Genomic DNA, 21486 nt, shown 5'->3' with positions numbered 1-21486 from the left:
TTTGTGGGGTGATACCATGTGCCAACCTCTCGCCAGATTAGCTGATGTTCAGAATTGTTGCTGAGACTGAATCTACTCTCATCAGTAAAGAGTACCTTAAGTAAAGATTTTGTGGTTGTAACCTTTAGAAATAGTGTTGGTCCTTAAGTTTTGCACACCAGTGTATTTGAAATACAAATTCATGAATAAATAATCTTTGCTTCATTTTACTGTATACATGAAATGTGCAACATACATAATCCATATGCCATACATATGCATTCTTTAATTAGATTTGTAACTACAAATTTATAACAAATTAAAACTACCATAATGCATGAAACACAGACACATGAGCTGTTAAAGAGATGTGTTTGCTCTCCGCTGGTGATTCACAATTTGTAGAAGGTATTACTGATTCTCCAAGTTCATGGACAAGATCAAATGATTACTAATATTCGTAATTTGGGATTGATTACATTGCTTATCATTGTACATAGAGATCTCAATGGGAAGAAGCAGGGCAAGGGGTTGGGGGTGGTAATCAGTGTCTCACATATTGAAGGTAAGGCACAGTTACATGATAAGTCTCTGTAATCCATTCCAGAAACAGGTTTCTAGAAGGAAGTAGAGTTTTATTATTTATTTTGTCGAAATAAAGAACAGGTTTTAGTAAGACATGTCAGATCTGACTCTGATATGCTAAACAATAATCAGGGAAGGCCTTTTCCTGTAGTGTGCCACATATTATCATGAAAATGTGTCCTGTGTCATTTAGAGACATATCCATAAATTAACCTCCCCCATTACTGATCCATGCAAATGTTTCTGTCAATTACATAAAGGAATTAAGGAATTACTGTATATGCTAAGCACTTATATTGAAAAAAAAGAAGCAATTTTGTTTACAAAATAAATTTAATATAGGTTAACAAATAGATGTTTGTCCTCATAGAACTGATATAAAGAGGGGCTCACTAACACATGTTAAATTAATACTAAAAAGTGGTAAATATGAACCATGAGTTTTAGTCTCATTGACACCTGAGTTATAATTTTTGTCAATAAAAGTGGAATTTAAACTCTATATTCATTTCTGATTTTTTACATTATTTTATTTATCACATTGGTAGGTGTGCCACTAATCAGAGCTGCACAGGGCATTCATGTCACAGAGTTCATGGTTCATTACCCCTATAATACACAGTCTGACCTAAAAAAAAGCACTGAATACACCTGGTATACAATTCAGACTATAATATGTGAAGGAATTTCAGGGTAGTCTGAACATTTTCCGGGATAAAAATGCTGGTCTGGCAAATATGGTAAATAGCCAAATTTTATACAGTATGATCCCATAAACTAGTGATACACAGATCATAGCTGGAAGCTACTGTCTTAATACAATAGCCATACTTATTTTACAAGAGATGCTTAATCTTTTACAGAGTATATACATGCATTTTTCAAGATTGTTTCAAATGTCAATTCAAATAATGCTTCAAAGCTTCTAGTAAATAAAACAGTAAAATCAGAAGAACAGACTGTTCCTGTCAAGCACTGTTGTTTGATTTTAGTTTTCAAAAAAGGAAAGTCTCTCAAATTCAGATCCAGAAGTTAATGAAACTGAATCAAATGTTATAAAATTAGAGGCAGCTTATCATAAAAGAAGTAATGATGAGGTTTTTAAGAATTTTTTTATGAATTAAAAAAAATCCTTTAATATTAGGCAACCAAGTCAAAATAAAAACAAATTAAGATTTTATTTTAAGTTTTTAAATATTTAAAGTTTCATGAAGAATGCAAATCCTTACCTCCCCTTCTTCATCAAATACAATTTTCTTATTTGCTTTTATCTTCTTTTTCAGCATTTTCTTTACAACTGATGGTTTGGTAAGAGGTTTTGATTTCTTCATTGTAATGTCTCTTGTAATCTCAATAGATGACTTCTGATCCTAAGCAAAAAATTAATAATGAGTATGAATAAAAATTTACAGTTTTCAAATTATATAAACTTCTCATATGAAGACTCTTTTCAATGCAGAACTTTTTTCCAATGCTTAAAAAAAAAAAAAAAAGGAGTTTTTTTTTTAGCAGTTTTGCCACATTAAAGGCATGTGGGTTCAACAAAGAGACTCAAATTATAAAAACCCAATTATGATGGCATTTATGAAAATTTCACATTGCATATTCCTCCAGGATGAAATGCTAAAATATCTTAACTGTTGAAATATTTCAGCCATGCTTCATCTACATATAAACAACAAAAAACAGCTTACACTCCTAATACCTGTTTCTGAAAATAGTTTCTTTGATTTCTCTAAGAAAATTCCAAGAAATCTCTGTTAATTATTGCACAATTGGAAAAATTTATGAATTAACAGAAATTGCTGGAGTAAAAGCAAAATACATATTGAAAAACTGCACATTTCAACAAGTATGTGGTATCTGTCACATATTATTAATAGCACTTATTAATAACAAGCTGGCTTCACTGCAGTGTGCTTTTCTCCAATATGTAATGCTCTCTAGCTTCATGATGTTGAAGCACTGTCTGGAATCAAACTGTTGACATACATACTTCATGTTTTATAAAGCAGGCATTGCTGTTATTGATGGCCTGGCATCCAACTGCACATGCTTGTTGAAGTGTGCAGTTTTTCAATTTGCATTTTGTTCGCCAAAAAAGTCTAAAGGGAGTTTTAATATAAAAAATGGATTTTTCTCATTGCACTCCAAAAAGATTGAAAATAAAGATGGGATGAACTAAAAAGAGTAAACAGTTTGAATTTTTTTTGCCAATCTTTCAAATTCCCACATATACAGAAGAATTCCAATTTTTTGCACACTTGGTTATAGGTTAACGATAATCCAGCAATCGTGCCATTATCATAAAAATTTAAAGCATGTCCAGAATTTTGGGCCATCCCTTACACAAGATGTTTAATAACATGTGGAATGTACTTTCAGGATTGACTCAGAAGCAGAAAACAATAAAAAAAAAATAAATAAAAAAAATTCATATAAACACGTGCCTGATTCTGATTGGTTAGAAAGATATTGGCTATTTCAATTTTAAAAAATGGCCGTGAAGTTTACAATGGTAAAAAATAATAAAACTAAAAAATAAATAAGACTACGCAAATACGTATGTAATATGAATAAACATTTTACTATGTCTGTTCTTATTCATTATTTTTTTATTTTAATTATTTTTTAATCCCTAAAATCTCCATAACATTTTTTTAAAATTCAAATAGCCATAGCTTTGTAACCATTCAGAATTGGATGCATATTTATATAAACTTTAGTCATTGTTTTCAGGTACTGAAAATACAGGCAATGTATTATGAAATGTCCTATGTAACTAAAAAAAGAATGCTCTTTTATATTGTTTCCAGTACATGGAAAGACAATTTTAAGTCCTGGATGATTTTTTATTCATTAAACCGTTCCACAGTTGCTTTCAAAAACAATGAAAAAAATTCAAAGATACACCTTGTTAATTATTATTCAAAGTTACAGTATATGTGGGAAACCTCAAAGTGAAATGTTCGGTGTCCTCATGTGTGAATGTGTCAAAGTTGAATAATGAAATTCCGTAAAAAGGTCTGCAGAGTTTCTATGGTGTTGATTGAAAACACCACCACTTGCTGCAGCACCTATTTCAAATCATCAACTGTGCAAGGATTAGTGTTGAATATTTTGTCACTAAAATATCCACACAGGAAATAGTCACCCAGACTTAAATAAATAATCAGAGTAGTGTGGCTAATATTTTGAAACTTATAATTTTCTACCACAAACATCAGGAAATTGCAGACAATATCTACAGCATGAAGTTGTGTCATCTTGATGAAATTGAGTTCCAGTGGTATTAACTCCTCGGTAACGCATGAGTAAATGAATAAAGTTATTCTGAAAAACATCAAGGTAAACTTCAGATGTGATTTTACTGAAAATCCATCTGTTATACCCAGTGGGTGTGGAGATTGTTATGATAATAGAAATTAGTCCTTCTGGACTAATTTCTAATAAGCCTTCCATTCAATATTTTACTCCATGCTATCTTATTACTTGTTAGATCTTTTAGCCCTAGTCCTGGTAAGTCTTCTTTCTCCTGATGCTTGCATGATCCACCTCCTTTTGGCCTGCCTTTGGATCTATTACCATTAATCTTTCTTTTCCCATCCTTTCTATGTGTTTATACTATCTCAAGTTTACTTCTCTTACCTTTAATTTGATTGTTACTTCAAGATTGCTTCATTTGTAACAAAGTAAACTCTATCTCTTTTAATCATGTCTCACCCTCTAATGTATTGTTGAGTATATTATATATGTAGTAGCAAACTTGATTGGAAATTTGCTCATATCCAGCCAGTTCCTAAAAAGGGTGACAAATGCCTCCCATCCAATTATCGTCCCATTGCAATTATTTCTACTCTTTCTAAAGTAATGGAGAAATCAATTAACTGCCAACTCTTAAACTACCTAGAAACCTTCCGTCTGATCAACGATCGCCAGTATGGATTCCGTCAGTGTCGATCCACTGGTGATATTCTGGCTTACGTTACCCATTCATGGACTAATTTAATGGAAAGGTTTGGTGAAACACAAGTAGTTGCTCTTGACATCTCGAAGGCTTTCAATCGTGTTTGGCATAAAGGTCTTCTAAACAAGCTTCCATCTTATGGTTTGCCAACTGTTTTTTGTAATTGGTTATCCAGTTTTCTCTCTGATCGCTCACTGAGGGTGATGGTAGATGGCTCTCTGTCTTCTAACTTCTCTCTGTTTTCCACTAATGCCAGTGTCCTACAAGGTTCAGTTCTTTCCCCCACTCTTTTCCTCTTGTATATTAATGACCTTCTTCCATTGACTGGAAATCCTATCCATAGTTTTGTCGATGATAGCACATTGCATTCCACTTTCCATTTTGAGAAACCTTGCCCTGCTCAATCAGCTTCAACTTCTCGAAAATCTAATACCAATTCCTTAAATGCCGATCTCCAGGTAATTCTCCAATGGGGCAAAGACAACTTAGTTGATTTCAATCCTTCTAAAACTCAGTCTTGTCTTATATCTTGCAAAAAGGATTCTTCTGCTCCTATGCTTATCTTTTGGTGACACTCCAATTTCTAGGCAAAATGATATAATTCTTTTGGGGTTTACCCCGACTTTAATTTTTCTTGGCACAAGCACATTACAAATATTTCTTCCTCTGTATCTAAAAAACTTGGTTTTCTCTTTCACTCTCGGCGTTACTTTTCTTCCAAACAGCTGTTCACTCTGTAAAAATCAGAAATCCACCCTACCATGGAATATTGTTCCACATCTGGGGTGGTGCCCCCAAAACCTCTCTCAGGCTTCTTGATTCCATTCAGAATAGGGCAGTTAGGTTAATTAATGATTCATCTCTAACAGTCTCTCCATTCGATGTCTCATAGATGTACTGTTTCTGCTGCATGCCTCTCTACAGATATTTCCATGGGCACTGCTCTTCTGAATTGGCTTCTGTAATTCCCACTGTCTCTTTCAAAACAATCCGAACACGTGCTGCCATCAGCCAACATCCATTTACTGTCCGACTTCAAACTCACAGAACCAACTTTTCATCTTCCTCGTTTATTCATTCAACTGCCGTTTTCTGGAACAACCTTCCTTCATACGTATTTCCTGAAAATTACAGTCTACAGAAGTTAAAGTCTAATGTCAACAAATATCTTCTTTTGTCTTCTCAACCTCCAACCCAAGAGCACAGTACTAAGTACTATAGGTACTAATATCTCTCGTGTTTGGTGTTTTCATAAAAAAAAAAATAATAAATAAAAAAAAAATACGGATTTCTTTATGTTGCAGGTGTATCATAATGGTTAGATCAACAATTCCCAGGTCAAAGGATAGGTTGAAGGGGATCACAGGAATGGCCACCAAGATACCCAGGCTTGTTTTCCTTGGACTTTTTTTTCCTATCAGACCTTTTGAAAAACAAAGTATATCAGAGAAGATATGTGAAATGGACCACCTGAAACTCCTGCCCACTGGGCCAGCATGGATGTGGCAAGTGACAATGACATGTTCTGGAGAATGAGGTCAAACACTTATGAAAGTGTATCCAAGGAAATGGTACATCCTCTACTTATATACACCGATGAGCTAAAACATTATGACTATCAACTTGGAACTTCACGTGCAGCCAAAACAGCTCATAACTGAGCTGTTTTGGCTGCACGTAAAATCTTGTAGCGTCAATGCTGGTGAGGCATTGACGCTACAAGATTTCTAAATGTGTCTTGTGGTATCTAGTATCAACACGTAACCAGCAGTTCCTTTAACTCCTGTAAGGTTCGTGGTTGAGACGCCGCAAATTGGAGTTGCTGTTTCAACACAAATCACAGATGCTCGATGGGACTGATGTCAGGGAAATTTGGAGGCCAGGGCAATACCTGGAATTCTTCCTCGTGTTTGCGAACCAGCCTCGAACAATCTGGGCAGTGTGGCATGCCGCATTATCCTGATGAAAGACGGCACTGCCAGAGGGGAAGACCGTTGCCATGAAAGGCTGTACCTGGTCAGCAATGATGTTTAGGTAAGTGGTAGTCATGAGAGTGTCTGGCACACGGATGACTGGACCCATGGTATCCCCAGCAGAACATCGCCCAAAGCATGACACCGCTGCCACTGGCTTGTTTTTGTCACACGGTGCAACAGGAAAAGGAGTTCACCAGACCAAACGACCTTCTTCCAATCACACAAGGTCCAGTTTCGATGCTTGTGTGCCCATTGTAGGTGCTGGTGAACCATGGTTAGCATGGGTGCTCAGAGTGGCCTGCGACTACGCAGCCCCATTTTCAGCACGGTTCGATGTATTGTGTGTTTTGACACATTACTCCTGTCACCAGCATTCCAATTACCGGCAAGTTGCACCACAGTCACCCTTCTCTTGCCACGTACCATCCGGGACAGCCTTCGCTCACCTCGAGCATTGATAAGCCGTGGTCGTCCAACACTTCGCTGGCGGTTCGTGGGTTTTCCCTCCTTGGACCACTTTCGGTAGGTACTAACCACGGCTGACTGTGGGCATCCCACCAGCTGTGCCATTTCGGATATGCTCTGACCCAGTCATGCTTATTACAATTTGGCCTTTGTCACACTCGCTTAAGTCTGCTGCCATTCCCATCTGAATAACAAGAGTAATACTAATATATATATATATATATAAATAAAATAATTGATACTAAATTTATACATATACTGACCAGCTCAATATCTTTATAACACATGACTGTTCTCTTGACTGTCAGAAAATCATCCTCTTCTTTATCTGAATCTTCAGAACTATAAAAGTCAAAAGCTGTTTGTGAATAATGTTTTGGAATATATTCATTCTCCTCAGAATATGTTTCATTAGCCTTCTTGATAAGTTTATCTTCTGAAGAGTCAATTAATTCCTCTTCCTCAGAATTTTGGACTTTGCTCCCAGAAAATTGGTTTTGTATTATCTTCTTCTTTTCTCTTTCTATAAACCTAATTCTTGGTGTAACTGCCAAACCCAATGACCTAATAAGAAAAAAAGTAATGTTACAGAGTAAATATGTAAAATAAGAAAAAACAAATGAGGCAGTTGACTGGATGTATGCAGAGCTTAAAAGAATCTCTACATTGTTTTGCTTTGTAGTTTGTTTTAAGGTTTTTCCAAATGCATGTTATATATCTACTCAATGGGATTGATGAAGATATATTGAAGATAAAAGTAAAATTATATATTTTTACAATACTGGTGGAGAGTGGGTAACAGAGATGTATAAGAAAGCCAAACAGAAAATTACAAAATTTCAGACAATCTTTATCTAGAGCTAGATGAAGAAGTGGTGGGGGGGAACACTTCTTCATCCAGTTCCAGATAAAGATTGTCTGAATTTCTAACTAAAGTATACTAAAGTGTACAACAGCTAATTCATGCAGCAGTATCCAAATTGAAAATAGGTAACCTAAGGAAATGCAATGGCAATATAAAGCAGTGTTGGTAACTTAGTTGTAGTATATGGGATGACTATAAATTATCAGGAGATGCAGAAGCCTACAGTAAGCATAAATTAGTCTCTAATAAAGTTACCCAGGGGGTTAAGCATACTAAGAAGAAAAATTCTTCTTTTCTTATGTAAGCACTAGAAGAAAAAGACTGAATTACATTGATCCTCTTGATACAAACTGCATAACTATTGACAATCCGGTACAGACAGCTGACAAACACCTGAATAAATATTTTTCTTCTACATTCATACAAGAAGGAACTTTTAGAGATGGATTAGAAAAAAAGTAAATGTTACATAATTAATAGAAATTGATTTGAATTAAATGATTTAATAGTAACTAAAAGGAGCCTGGAAAAGAAATTCTGTGGCTGAAAGAAAACAAAATACTTGGGACTGATGGAATCAATTCATTTATATTAAAAGGAGTAGCAAATGTGGTAGTCAAAAACTTTAGCAATAACATCGAGACACCCTTAGATTCAGGAGAGGTCCCTAGAGAGTGGAGATGTGCACATGTATCTTCTATTCATAAGGTAGTTTGAATGGTGAAGTGGGCAACTAAATGAATTCTGTCTGTGCCAGGTAAAATAATGGCATCATTAATTTAAGAAGTAATTGAGATCACCTTGAGAGGAGTGGAGCTATAAGGCAATCATAGTGTGGATTTGTTAAAGGGAAATGAAAGGAAAGATAATTTTGACATCTTATATGCTTAGATTTCAGTCAAGATACTATTCTCCAAACAAACAGATTGTTGTATAAATTGCAGTTATATGGCTTTAAGGGAAGTTACTGATATGGATAAAAGGACAGTTTTTAATATTTGTTAATGATATTGATATACATATTTAAAGTTTGATGTATAAGTTTTATGTATAGCTTGCTGATGACATAAGGGGAGGGCAGGATTAATGGTATGCTGCTTCAAGAAGAACTATATAGCCTATGCAGATGGGCTGAAAAATGTCAACATTGATAAATGCAAGGTATTGAATTTGGGTAGCAGAAATCCTAGGATAAAAATATTGTTTGGGTAGCACAAACTCAAGGTGGTTTATAATAAAAAAAACATAGGATAACTATAAAGTCAGAGATAAAGTTCTCTGAGCAGTGCGGACAGGATGCTAGAATGGTTCCTGGATACTGTCGGTAATATACAAAAAATTTGCCAGCAGGGACAAAGAGGTGAATATCTTACTGTATAAAGCAAAGGTCAGACCACATTTCAGGAAGGACATGGATCTGTTGAAAAGAATGTAGAGATGAGCAACAAGAGTTACAGGCATGAAAGGATACTCTTATCAAGAAAGACTGGGGATTCTGGAACCTAGGCATCTGTGAGGGGACTGAACTGAAGTGGATAAGGGTTTGAGAGGGTTAAGTAACCTAAATACTCATGACACCTTTATTCTTTCTGAGATGACACATGCAAAGGGACAAAGTTAAATTGAAAAGGGATAGACAGTACAGATATGCAGAAATTCACATTTAGCCAGAGTAATTAATGTTGGAATAAACTTCCATCTACTTTCATAAGTGTGCAAATTTAATAAGTGGTGGCCAGTGAAAGAACCATTAGTCTGATATTACTATTGCAAAATGTATTTTATCTCTAAAATTTCACATGCCTAATTGAAAACTAAAATTAACTGTGAATATTTATTTGTGCATTATGTAATTTATTCTAATTACACTTTTAGTTATCAGTTTTAAGTTATCAGTCACACAGGGAACTTAGCATCCACACCTGTGAACATTAAGGGGAAATCAATAGAACAAAAGTATCATAACAAATAAATACTTTCATTTTAGTCTTAAAATGGGAGATGCAGTCCACTGTGTATGATTTTGAATATTTAACTGTTCTAAACAGAGACACTGCTGACCAACTTTTTTTTGTGTGTTTGCTAATCATGAAATTTGTTTCAGGATCATCTTTGTACCTCATTGTTGATAAAATATATCTGTCTAGTATAGTCTGCTTGGCTCTTGTTGGGAGTTACATTTTTAACATGGGAATGATGACATTATAATTAAATATTTACTACACAATGATGTAATATTAAACTATTATATGTGTTGAAGTTAACTAATTAACTTCAAAAAGAAGAAACATTAGTAATGTTTTGTTGGTCATCTTATCAATTATGTTAAGTATTATGTTGTCCTGTGTATTAATTATGGCTTGAAATGCTCTTTGTATTTAAAGAGCATATGGCTTGAAATTCTCTAAAGAGCATTTCAAGCCATAATCAATTCCCTTTAAAATTTTCAGCATTTTAGTATAAAGTGCTGTGCTAACTTGACATTTATAACAAATAGGAAGATCTTCACCCCTAAGGTAGATAGGAGTAAATCCTGTGTATGTGTATGCCCAATGCAAAGCTGAGTAAGCATTATGCGAGGCTATAACAGAACTTAGTGAGCCAGTAAAATTAATACTGTTTACTATTTATTTATCTCACAAGAATGCAGTATTTTTACTGCATTCTTGTAAGAGTTGCTGGATGAAAGTACTATCCAGAAAGTTTAATGCAGCTTCCACTCAAGTTTTTGTGTTTGACCCACCAGTGAATGTGTGTGGAAAAATGGGATGTGCATGTTGTATGCTGCATGTTTATTCTCAATAGAGGTGTTTTGCCCCTCAACATTGAGTTAAATGTAGGTCTCACACACAGGTTGAACTGTCATCCATGATAAGGAGGTTCGTGCTATCACGGAGACTGTGTTATCATAGTTAAGATGTAAGATTAACAGTTGATCTTTTAAATGGATGTTGACTCCACTGATTGATCTGGTATATGTTTTTTCAGTTTAGGTCTCTAGTTGGATGGTCTAGTATGAATCTGATCTTGGTGACATAGTGTAACAACAGATTTTACAGGGTTATTCTGCATAAAGGATTTTAACCAGTGAAGTGCAGAAAATTCCGAATGCTATACAGAACAACTGTGGGATCCAACCAACTTAGCACTTAGTTTTGCCACTCTATAATCTAGTCTAGACTGAACTTGTGCTTGATTAAAGTTTAAGAAGCATACATTGATCTGCTCCTCAAGTTGTTTTGGAACAGACTTTAATTATGTTCAATTTCTTGAGCTGCAAAAGTTGAAGTTGTTTAATACGTTCAAGAAATGTTTGTTTCTTATCTAAGATGAGACCTAAGAATTTTGTGCTTGGTACTACAGGGATCACCTGTTCATCAAGTTTCAATTCAGGATCAGGGTGTTGGTTTCATTTTCTACGAAAGTGTATACATGGAGTTTTTTGTGTAGCGATCCAGAAGCCATTTGTTCGTGCTTCTTTGCTTAATTTGTTGACTACTTCATGTAGCTGCTATTCTATAGTTTGCATACTTGGAAAGTAGTAAAAAATAATGAAATTTTCAACACAGAGTAGTATCAATGGTTTTTGGTAAATGTTCAGCTATAGTGCTTATTTTGATAGCAGAAAGGATGATGATGCTAAGCATTAACCACAAGGCATGCATTAGAAACTGAACATCTATGAGATAGAGAGAGAGGAGAGACCTTGTAAGAGATGTCATTAAATAGCTGGACTGTACTCTTTTGAATGAAGTCTAAAAGCTCGAGAGAAAGGTTTTAAGGATACCACCCCCTCAAATGTAGGAACAATGTTCCACAGTAGGCAGATCTGAAATGCATGCAGAGTGAATATTTTATTTTTTTTTGATGGAGAGGAAGCAATATTTGATATGGATTTATGTCAAAACAAAGGAGTTAGGGTAATCCCCAGTGGAGATGTGATCTTGTACAGGTAACCTTCGTATAACACGGTAGTTAGGTTCTTATAAAATCTAGTGTAGTGCAAAACCATGTTATACGGAACTAAGAACCAATACAAAAATTGGGGTTACATTCCAAAAGCTAACAAAAATACATAATTTGTTTTATAACTATTGGAAACTTAATTTTTATTAAAAATAGTAATAACTGAACAAACGTCTTACAAACTGTGATATATAATATGCCAGTTAGTGTACGTTCATTTAATTTTCTTCCTCTTCATTGCTGTTAAGCACAATCAAACGAGAACGTTTTCTCTGTTGCAGAATGTCTTCACCTTCTGAACTTTCTTCCGCAGCATCTAGATTTCGTGCATCTTCTGTTTTCTTTAAAATATCAGTATTCTGGGATTGTTTGCTTTTGCTTGATAGATCTTTATAAATTGCATGGTATGGAACTAAGCATTTTTGAAGCTTCCTTTTGAACTTTGTGTTCCTTCCAACAGTCGAAGGACCTGCATTCAAAAAAAAATAAGATTCTAATTGCTCGGCTAAGTTTATGCCTTCCTGTATGCTTTTTTAGTGTAAAATTTGGAACTTCAGAATTTTCATCTGCACTATCATCCTTTGAATTTATTTGGTTTACCTCCGATGCCATTTCCACCAAATCCGCTTTGCCAGCCTCTTTTTCTACCAGTAATTCGTGAACATCTTCAGCAGTCATATCATCAAAACCTTCTCCTCCTGCCGACTTAGCAAGTTCTACTATCGCACCGATTCTGTTTTCTGCCAGTTGGACCATATTTCCTGAATAAACTGACTCTGGCCATACATTTTTCGAACACGCACATGTTGACGGTTTTACTTCTTTGAGCGATAAAGCTATGATTCTGATACAGTCCACAATTGAAAAATATTTCCATGCCTCCATTACTTTAATAGATTCGGAATCAATTTTTTCCAAAATCCATTGTAACAATTTTCTGATGTAATGAGTTTTGAAGATAAATATAATGCCTTGATCTAATGGCTGAATTAAAGAAGTTGTATTAGGTGGCAGGAACATTACTTCAACATTTTGGATGACTTAAATCTTTTGGATGGCCTGGCATGTTATTCAATATTAATAAAACTTTGAAATCTAGATTTTTCTCCTTTAAATAGTTTTCCATAGCTGGCACAAAACAATTTAGAATCCATTCTTTAAATAAATCGGCAGCTACCCAAATTAAGCCAAATTTCCTTAGGCATAATTTAGGGCTGAAATTTAATTCACAACAAAGAAATTATTCCAACACGCTTCCTAAGAACAAAGTTTAGTAATATATGGGGATTCCCCCCCCCCATTTTTGCATAAGGACCAGCGAGTTAACAGTGGGGATTCACAAATAAGAATGCAAATGTTTAAAAATTACTTTTGACATATTTTTCCCCACACAAAAGCTCAAAAATACTGTGTTATGCAAGGTTTGCCACAATTCTCTAACGTGCTAGAGCAAAACCTTGTTATGTAAACACCATTTTGTGTGAGGATTGCTGCAATTTATCAATCGTGTTAGAGCGAAACCGTATTGTAGAAGTACCATGTTATACAGGGATTCATCATCATCATCAGCCATTTTCAATCCACTGCAGGATGAAGGCCTCTCCAACAAATTTCCAGTTCCTTCTGTTTTGTGCAATGGCCATCCATTTACCACCCACAAACTCATGAATATAATCTGTCAATCTCCATTGTTGTCTTACAGGTTTTCTCTTAGCTCCTCTTGGGTATCATTCTGTTATTTTCTGTCCATCTGTCATCATGTCTTCGAGCTGTGTCCTGCCCAAGACCATTTTAGTTCTTTAGTTTAGATAAGAATGTCCTTTACTTGAGTTTGCTACCTAATCCATGTGTTTCTCTTCTTATCTAACAGTCTGATTCCCAATATAATTTGTTCCGTTCTTCGCTGTTAGTTCTCAGCTTCTATTCCATTCTTTTGGTGAGTGCCCAAGTTTCACTTCCATAAGTCATGGTGGGGAGTATACATTGGTTCATTATTTTATGTTTCAGACAAATTGGGATATTGCTCCTCAGTATGTGACTGTATTTCCTGAATGCTATCCATCCAAAATTTATTCTTCTCTTGACTTCCATCCATTTATCATTACCAGATAAGTATATGACTCCACCTTTTCAATTACTCCTCCTTCAATCATTATCTCCCTTTCTGTGGCATACTTGTTCATCATTACTTTTGTTTTAGCCATATTCATCTTTAGTCCAAAATCCTTACTAACTCTGCATAACCGATTAAGATTTTCCTCTAATTCTTTGGGATCGTGGCTTATGACCACAATGTCACCTGCAAATCATAAATGGTTTAGGTACTCTCCATTCACATTGACTCCTTTCTGCGACCAGTCTAATCTTCTGAAAGCTTCCTCAAGGGCAGCAGTAAACAACTTCAGAGATATTCTGTCTCCTTGTAGAACTCCTTTCTCAATTTTAAATTTATTACTGTTGTTGTCTAGTCTAATAAAGGAGGTAGCATTCTCATATATTTTCTTCAAAATCATAATATATGGGGTATCTATGCCTTGTCTTTCCTGAAACATTGCCTTATGCTGTATGGAGTCAAATGCCTTTTCATAATCCACAAATGCCAGGCATAATGGTGTTTTATATTCATTTGCCTTCTCCATTAGCTGTGACATTACATGAAGAATAGTTGAGAATCCTGTCCTAAAGCCAGCTTGCTCTTTTGGTTGATTCTCATCAAGTATTCTTTCTAATCTGTTAGTAATGACCCTTGTGAACAACTTGTAGATGTGGGATAACAAGCTAATTGGTCTATAATTTCCAATTTCTGATTTATCTCCTTTCTTATGCAGCGAAACTATGATTGCATTATTTCACTCCTTAGGTGCCCCACCTTTTCTAATGTATTTTGTGAAGAGTCTTGCCAGTTTTTGTGTCATGTCCCTTCCTCCCAATTTTAAGAACTCTACAGTAACTTCATCTTCCCCCGGGGTTTCTGATTCTTCATTTTCTTCAATGCATGTTCTATCCTCATCAGGAAGGATATCAGGTATGAGTCTAGGAAAATTTATCACCCGCAATTCACCGCCAGCAATTAATCGCTAGCAGTTTACCGCCATGTCAGTTTATCGCATAAACAATTTATAGTCTACAAATGATCGCTAGCATATTTTATTGCCAGGCAATACATATAATTTATATAAATTTATTGGCCATTTTAAATTGAAAATAAGGTTTTTTCTATAGGTGTTATTTAAGAATTAAGTGCAGCTAAAAATGGAAGTTATATGCTAGGTATACATTTCCTAGAAATACATACCATTGCAGGTGCTTTAATTTAATTGCCTGTTATTTTCCAAAATTGGAATTAGGTAGGTACCTACTTAATCCCTTCAACTTAAGTAGCAGGTTTTAGGGGAGTGGGGGTAGGGCGTACCGTTTAGGGAGGTACTTATATGTTTATAATCTCTTACAATCACAACATTTTCTTATTTTGAGTTTATTTTCATCCTTTTGAGATTGTGAATGCATCATGTCGGTGGAATTTTTGAAATCAGAAAAATGAAAACCGAAATTGTGCTTTAGTGGACATTTGTTTTATAAAGACAGGCAAAATGAAACAAAAATTCATTGGAAGTGTCAAAATTACCAAAATACCAAATGTGCCGCTCGAGTTACTACAGTAGATAACACCATCGTTAAAACATGGAAGGAGCACAATCATTGTGGAGACGCAGCAGGAGTTGAGGCAGCACAACTTCTTGATATCATTCGAACTTATGCAGAAACAACAAATAATACGCCTCATAGTATTATTTCAAATGTTTCAAGAACCTGTAGCCAAGCAGCAGCCCCGAAGCTTCCAAGTGTAGATACAATGAAACAAATGATCCGAAATATAAGAAATTGAAATTTTGATGGCCCAGTTCTTCCAACGCATCGTAGAGACATAGTTTTTACAGAAGAATATAAAACATCATGCAATGGAGAATTGTTTCTACAATTTGATTCTGGACCCGAGGACAATCGTATGTTAATTTTCAGTACAAAAAGAAATTTGCAGTTGTTAGCACGAAGTGAACACTGTTATGCCGATGGGACTTTCAAAACAGTTCCCTTACTTTTTTATCAGCTGTATACGATAACATGGATTCAAGGACAAAATATCGCTTCCATTAGTTTATGCATTATTGCCTAACAAGTCTGAGGAAACGTATGTATCTCTACTACAGCAGCTGAAAATATTGGAACCGGCTATGTCCCCGCAATCAATAACTATAGATTTTGAGACGGCGATGATGAATGCTTGCAGAAGTGTTTTTCCTGACGCTTTGCAATGGGATTGTTTTTTCCACTTTTCACAATGTATTTTACGTTCCATTCAGAATAATGGATTGAAACGTTATGAAACTGATGATAATTTTGCTTTAAATTACTGCAAATTTTGGCAGTAATTGCATTTGTGCCCACTCCTATTGTGACGGTTGTTTTTGAACATTTGTGTGAAAATGGTGTTTCTCCTCCAGAAATGCAAGAAGTTGTTGATTATTTTGAGGATACATGGATTGGACGCCCAACCAGACGACATCTTCGTCGACCACCAAAGTATTCCTATGAAATGTGGAACGTACACCAGCTTGTTCTTGAAGGATTACCAAGAACGAATAATTCTGTTGAAGGGTGGCATAGAAGATTTGAGGAACAAGTTGCTGCTTCTCATCCCAACATTTGGAAATTTATCGATTGCATTAAAAAAAGAACAAAGTATTAACGATTGCATTAAAAAAGAACAATTAACAAAATGCGCAATGAACAATATTTAAGTAGAAGTGAACGGGCAACAAAAAAAAAAGTATCGCAATTGTGATGAACGGAGTGATATTGTTGATTATCTAAGAGCTATAGCGCATAATATTTCAGTTTCTTAGTAATTAATTATCCCAACGTGACTAATTCTGAAGATTGCATAAACATTCATTTTGAATTTTTGCAGTGTACTATGACATACCTAATGTTATAATTAGTTTAGTTTAAAATTAACCAATTGTTATATTGTTTAAATAATGGATTTTTTACTATTTTTGTGATACATGTAACTATTAATATACATAATCTACCTATTAAATTACATATTTCCATACGTTTGTTATTTTATTTACGTACTATTCCCTCATAGTTCATGGAATTCCAAAAATATGCTAATCATAGCTTAAGGCAGAAAAACTTAAATAAAAAATAACTTTTTATGATTTGACCAAACACATCTCATTGCTTCTAGACGGTAAAATATGCTAGCGATCATTTGTAGGCTATAAATTGTTTATGCGATAAACTGATGCGGCAGTAAACTGCTAGCGATTAATTGCTGGCGGTGAATTGCGGGCAATAAATTTTCCATACCCCATCAGGTATGTTGTATGTGTTAGTAATTTGCGATCCATCTTCCCCACTGCTGGCATCATTCCCTCGCTCCTTGTATAACTCTTTATAGTAGTCTTCTGCTATTTGAATTATGCCTTCTCTGCTATTCATAAGTACACCATCGCTATTCTTCAGTTTCAGTATCATTTGTCTTTCTGTATTACTGCTGATTATCCTTTATTTTCCCTTAATGCTTGTTCTAATTTTCTTATGTCCTCTCTGAGTCTCTTTCTAATGGCTTTGCATAACTCAGTATACTCAAATTTCTCTCTGTCAGTGTTTTTCTTGCTCTTCATTTGTCGTCTTCGGTTCATCATGACATGTGTTTCTTGACTGATTTTTTCTTCTTTGGATTTCTTTTTACCTAAAGGTTTCTTGTACTTTATCACTTTCAGAAAGTTGTAATATTCCTCGTTGATATCTTGGTCCTGAACAGTCTGCAGAAGCTCAAACTTGTTCTTAAATTCCAGTACACACTGTTTTTTCTCCTCTTCTGCTATCTCAAAAATCTTTGTATTATTTACTCGAATCAGTTTCTTTCCTTTCTTTTCTTATATCAAGTGTGCATCTTACCATTCTGTGATCACTTCCAACATTTACCTTGTTCAGGATGGTAACATCATTCACAATATATCTTCTGTTAGTGAGGATGAAGTCGATTTCATTAGTTGGTAATCCATTTGGACGCTTCCATGTCCACTTTCTGTTCACCCTTTTCTTGAAAAAGTTGTTCATTACTGATAATTCTCGAGATTCTGCAAATTCCACAAGTCTTTCACCTCTTTCATTTCTTTCACCAATTCCAAAATTTCCTATAGTTCCCCTTCTCTGCACTGTTTTGTCTCTTTCCAACCTTAGCATTGAAGTCTCCGATAATGATAGTGCAGTGGGTTTTCTATTCATCTAGAAGACTCTCAATTTCGGTGTACATTTCTTCAACCTCTTCATCATCATGGCTCGATCATTACCAAAAGTGCATAAATCATTATAACTTTTAGCTTATACCTCTTAGAAATCCTTAGTAGTAGTAGTCTTGACACCAATGTAAATTGGTGATGTACTTTTGAATTCCAAAATGTTGTTTTTTATATCTTTATGGACCAGAAAGCCAATTCCATCTTCACTCCTTTCATTGTTTCCATTGGTGTACAGCAGATTTCCACTTGATAAACTTATAAGTGATTCATTTCTTCTTCTTGTTTCAGACAAACCGATGATATTCCAATTTACATTTTCTAATTCCTTTTCCAGCTCTAGTATCCTGTCTTCACCAATGAGCGATCTTACGTTGTAACAGGCCAAGTTCAGTTTCTGTGCATGGCAGCCTGATCGTACCCAGAGATTCTTAGCACCCTCTGCTTCCACGCTGATCCTCTCGCTGCCGCAAGAGGGGAAGTGAAAGCCGCTGGGGACTGAGGGCCATTTGTTTCGTTGTGCTGTCATGTGCTGAAGGGTTTGGTCTTTTCCTCTTCACGCTGACCAGACGTCTTGAAGAGAACCCACTCTACACGTTCGTTGCCACCTAAGTGACATAACAGGGCTTACCATCGAGAAGGTGTGCATGAGTGGATTTTAGGGAGGCAGGCCAACCAGACTTCTCCTAAATCTTCTGAAATAGAAAGATATTGGATCTATCAGTGTTTTAGACTGAGTGTCTGATAACACACAATGCCTGTTCCCCTCTAAGCCCCTCTTTGCCCATCTGTCATTACAGATGAGTATAGTAGCAGCAGGCTCTTTTATGTTGTTATTGTTATTTGGTTTTTAGGAACATTAGCAACTAAGGCCATATTGCTCCGGGGATATGCGGTGGCTGACCTTTCGCCATCCTCCGTATTTGGTGGTCACGGGCTCGAACCCCGGTCTAATCAAAAAGCGTGTGCTATGCACTGCTGCTCCTGCCCACCTGGCTATGGAGGTGCCCACTCTTTTATGAGAAAAGACAGGACTGATTTTAGCAGGTTTAGTGATAATTATATTTTATTTGTCCCATTAGAGAATTACCTGGAGATTAGTATTAAAGGATTTGGTGGAGGATATTCGAGAACTTGAAGCTGTTTGTGCAAGAAAAAGTTTCTCAAGTTGGAAGGCAAATGCAACGTGCTATCATTACCAAAGCTATGGATAGGCTTTCCAGTCAGTGGAAGAAGGTCATAATACACAAGAGGAAAACAGTTGGAGCTAAAAACTGAACTGTGACGAAGACCAGAATTAGCAGGGAAGTTATGATAGAGAGATATCACTTGCAGTGAGCTGTCAGAGAGAAAACTGGATACCCAATTACAAAAAACAGTCAGCAATCAGTTGCAAGCTTGTTTAGAAGACCTTTATGCCAAACATGATTGATAGCCTTAAAAATGTCAAGAGCAACTGCTTGAATTTCACCAAACTATTTTACTGAATTTGTCCGAAATGTTTAATGTAAGCTAATGACTCCCAATATGGATACCATCAATTTCAACCCACCAGTGGGTTGACATTGACAGAATCCATATTTGTCATTATTGACCAGATGGAAGGTCACCAGATAGTTTAAGAGTTGGCAGTCGATAGAATTCTCTATTACTTCAGAGCGATGCTCCATTACTGAGGATTTATAATTGGATGCGAGAGATTTATGCTACTCTTTTTAGGAACTGACTAGATATGAGCAAATTTCTAAGCAGAAGGTAAAACCAGTGGAATAAAAAGGTGTAGAAACTTGACACAGAACAGGAGCAAGTTCAGAAGCACAGGTTTTGAGAACAAGTAGAGAAATGCCATTAGGACCTGGAGCTTCCTTGGCATCAAGATTATTCAGAATTTGTCTAATGTCTTTCTGCCAGAAGACTACAAAAAGCAACAAGTGAAGTGTACTGGATATGTTAGATGGTGGTTTATCAAGATCATCAAATAAATAATACTAAACGTTTAAGTGGAAAATATTCCATGAATCTGCTTACGTTATTGAAGTACAGTAAGCGCCGATTATAATGATCACATTTGCAAATTGAATTTTGATTCTAATAAAATAAACAGCAATTCTAATAAGCGAAAATCGACAAATATTATCCAGAGGATATAAAATAAAGATATAAAGCACAAATTTACACTTTATTGCCAAAGGTTTATTACCAATTAAATGATATGTAATAATTGGAAGAACATTATCCACAGGTTAGCAAAATAAAAATAAATTTATACTCACGTACGTAGCTTAATTAATATACACATTAATTAAACATAACACTTTATAATATAATCATAATTTAAAATAGTCACTTATTTTAGATTGCTTTAAATTATTACTACAAAGTCTATAGATTTTTCAATATTGTATAACAGTCTATATTCACGATCACTTGCACCAGTTTCTTCCAACGTTCTCCTCAGGATGGCTATGGCTTCATGAGTTTGCTGTTTTGTAACTGGAATTCGTTTGGGTTCATCTTCATTTTCCTCCTCCAAGGCAAAATTATCAGTAACAGACGGGGCAATTCCTTCATCTGTTAAAGCTGTACTAACTTGTAGATCACCTATGTCCACCCAATCATTAAACTCCTGTTCACGCATGTCTTCAGGCTTTTCAACGTGATCAGTATCCTGACTTAGTTGCCCATCATGAATAATTAATCCACATTTTTTGAAACAGTTGCTAATGCAGGTTTCGGAAACTTCATTCCAGGCACTCATTGTCCTCTATGAAGTGCATCTAGAACAGTTATCTGCTTTGCGATATCGGATGATGTTTGCAAACCATCTATAGACTGGATGTCTTCGCCTCATATCCAATCTATAAAAGGTTGTATCAGTGATGTGGTATTTGGAGGTAGAAAAACTAATTCAATGTTTATGAAAGTCAACTTTGGATGAGCTGGGCAGTTGTCCAAAAACAATGTAATTTTTTTGTTTTTCTTATCCAATTTCAAATCCCATTTACGAAGATAATCTTCAAATAAAGAAGCTGCCATCCAAGCACTGGTATTACTGGCATATTCAACAGGCAGCTGGTTTACTCCTTTAAACCATCTAGGCAATTTACTCTTGCCTATAACTAATGGCTTCATCTTGATTGTTCCCGTCATGTTGCATGTTAAAAGAACTGTAATCCTGTCCTTGATCTTCTTTCCTGCAGATGCAGAGGAATTTTTAAAAATCATGCAGTGGTCTGGGGGTAGCCCTGTGGTACAACCCTGTTTCATCTGTATTAAAAATGTCTTCAGGATTATAAGTGCTTAACACAGTTTGTCAAGAGGTTTTCAACCCCGTGTCAGCTGCAGAACCATTGGAATCCTGTTTTTCTCTGT

General features: G+C 35.5%; 1 protein-coding gene across 2 annotated transcripts in view; it reads right to left on the bottom strand.

Moving 5' to 3' along the window:
* LOC150080972 (putative ATP-dependent RNA helicase DDX10) overlaps nt 1–21486 on the bottom strand; it is a 274251-nt gene that overhangs the window by 34036 nt on the left and 218729 nt on the right. For both annotated transcript variants that reach the window (XM_090381935.1, XM_090381936.1), the window contains 2 exons: nt 7236–7536; nt 1794–1934 (listed from right to left, as the gene is read on the bottom strand). In XM_090381935.1, the coding sequence (XP_090238061.1) occupies nt 1794–1934; nt 7236–7536 (442 nt within the window). The remainder of the gene's footprint in view (nt 1–1793; nt 1935–7235; nt 7537–21486) is intronic.

Source organism: Mastigoproctus giganteus, chromosome 9, assembly GCF_048544385.1.
Source record: "Mastigoproctus giganteus isolate SK-2022 chromosome 9, ASM4854438v1, whole genome shotgun sequence".
NCBI lineage: Eukaryota > Metazoa > Arthropoda > Arachnida > Uropygi > Thelyphonidae > Mastigoproctus > Mastigoproctus giganteus.
The sequence above is the reverse complement of the archived record's forward strand: the minus strand, read 5'-3'. Positions and strand labels throughout refer to the sequence as shown.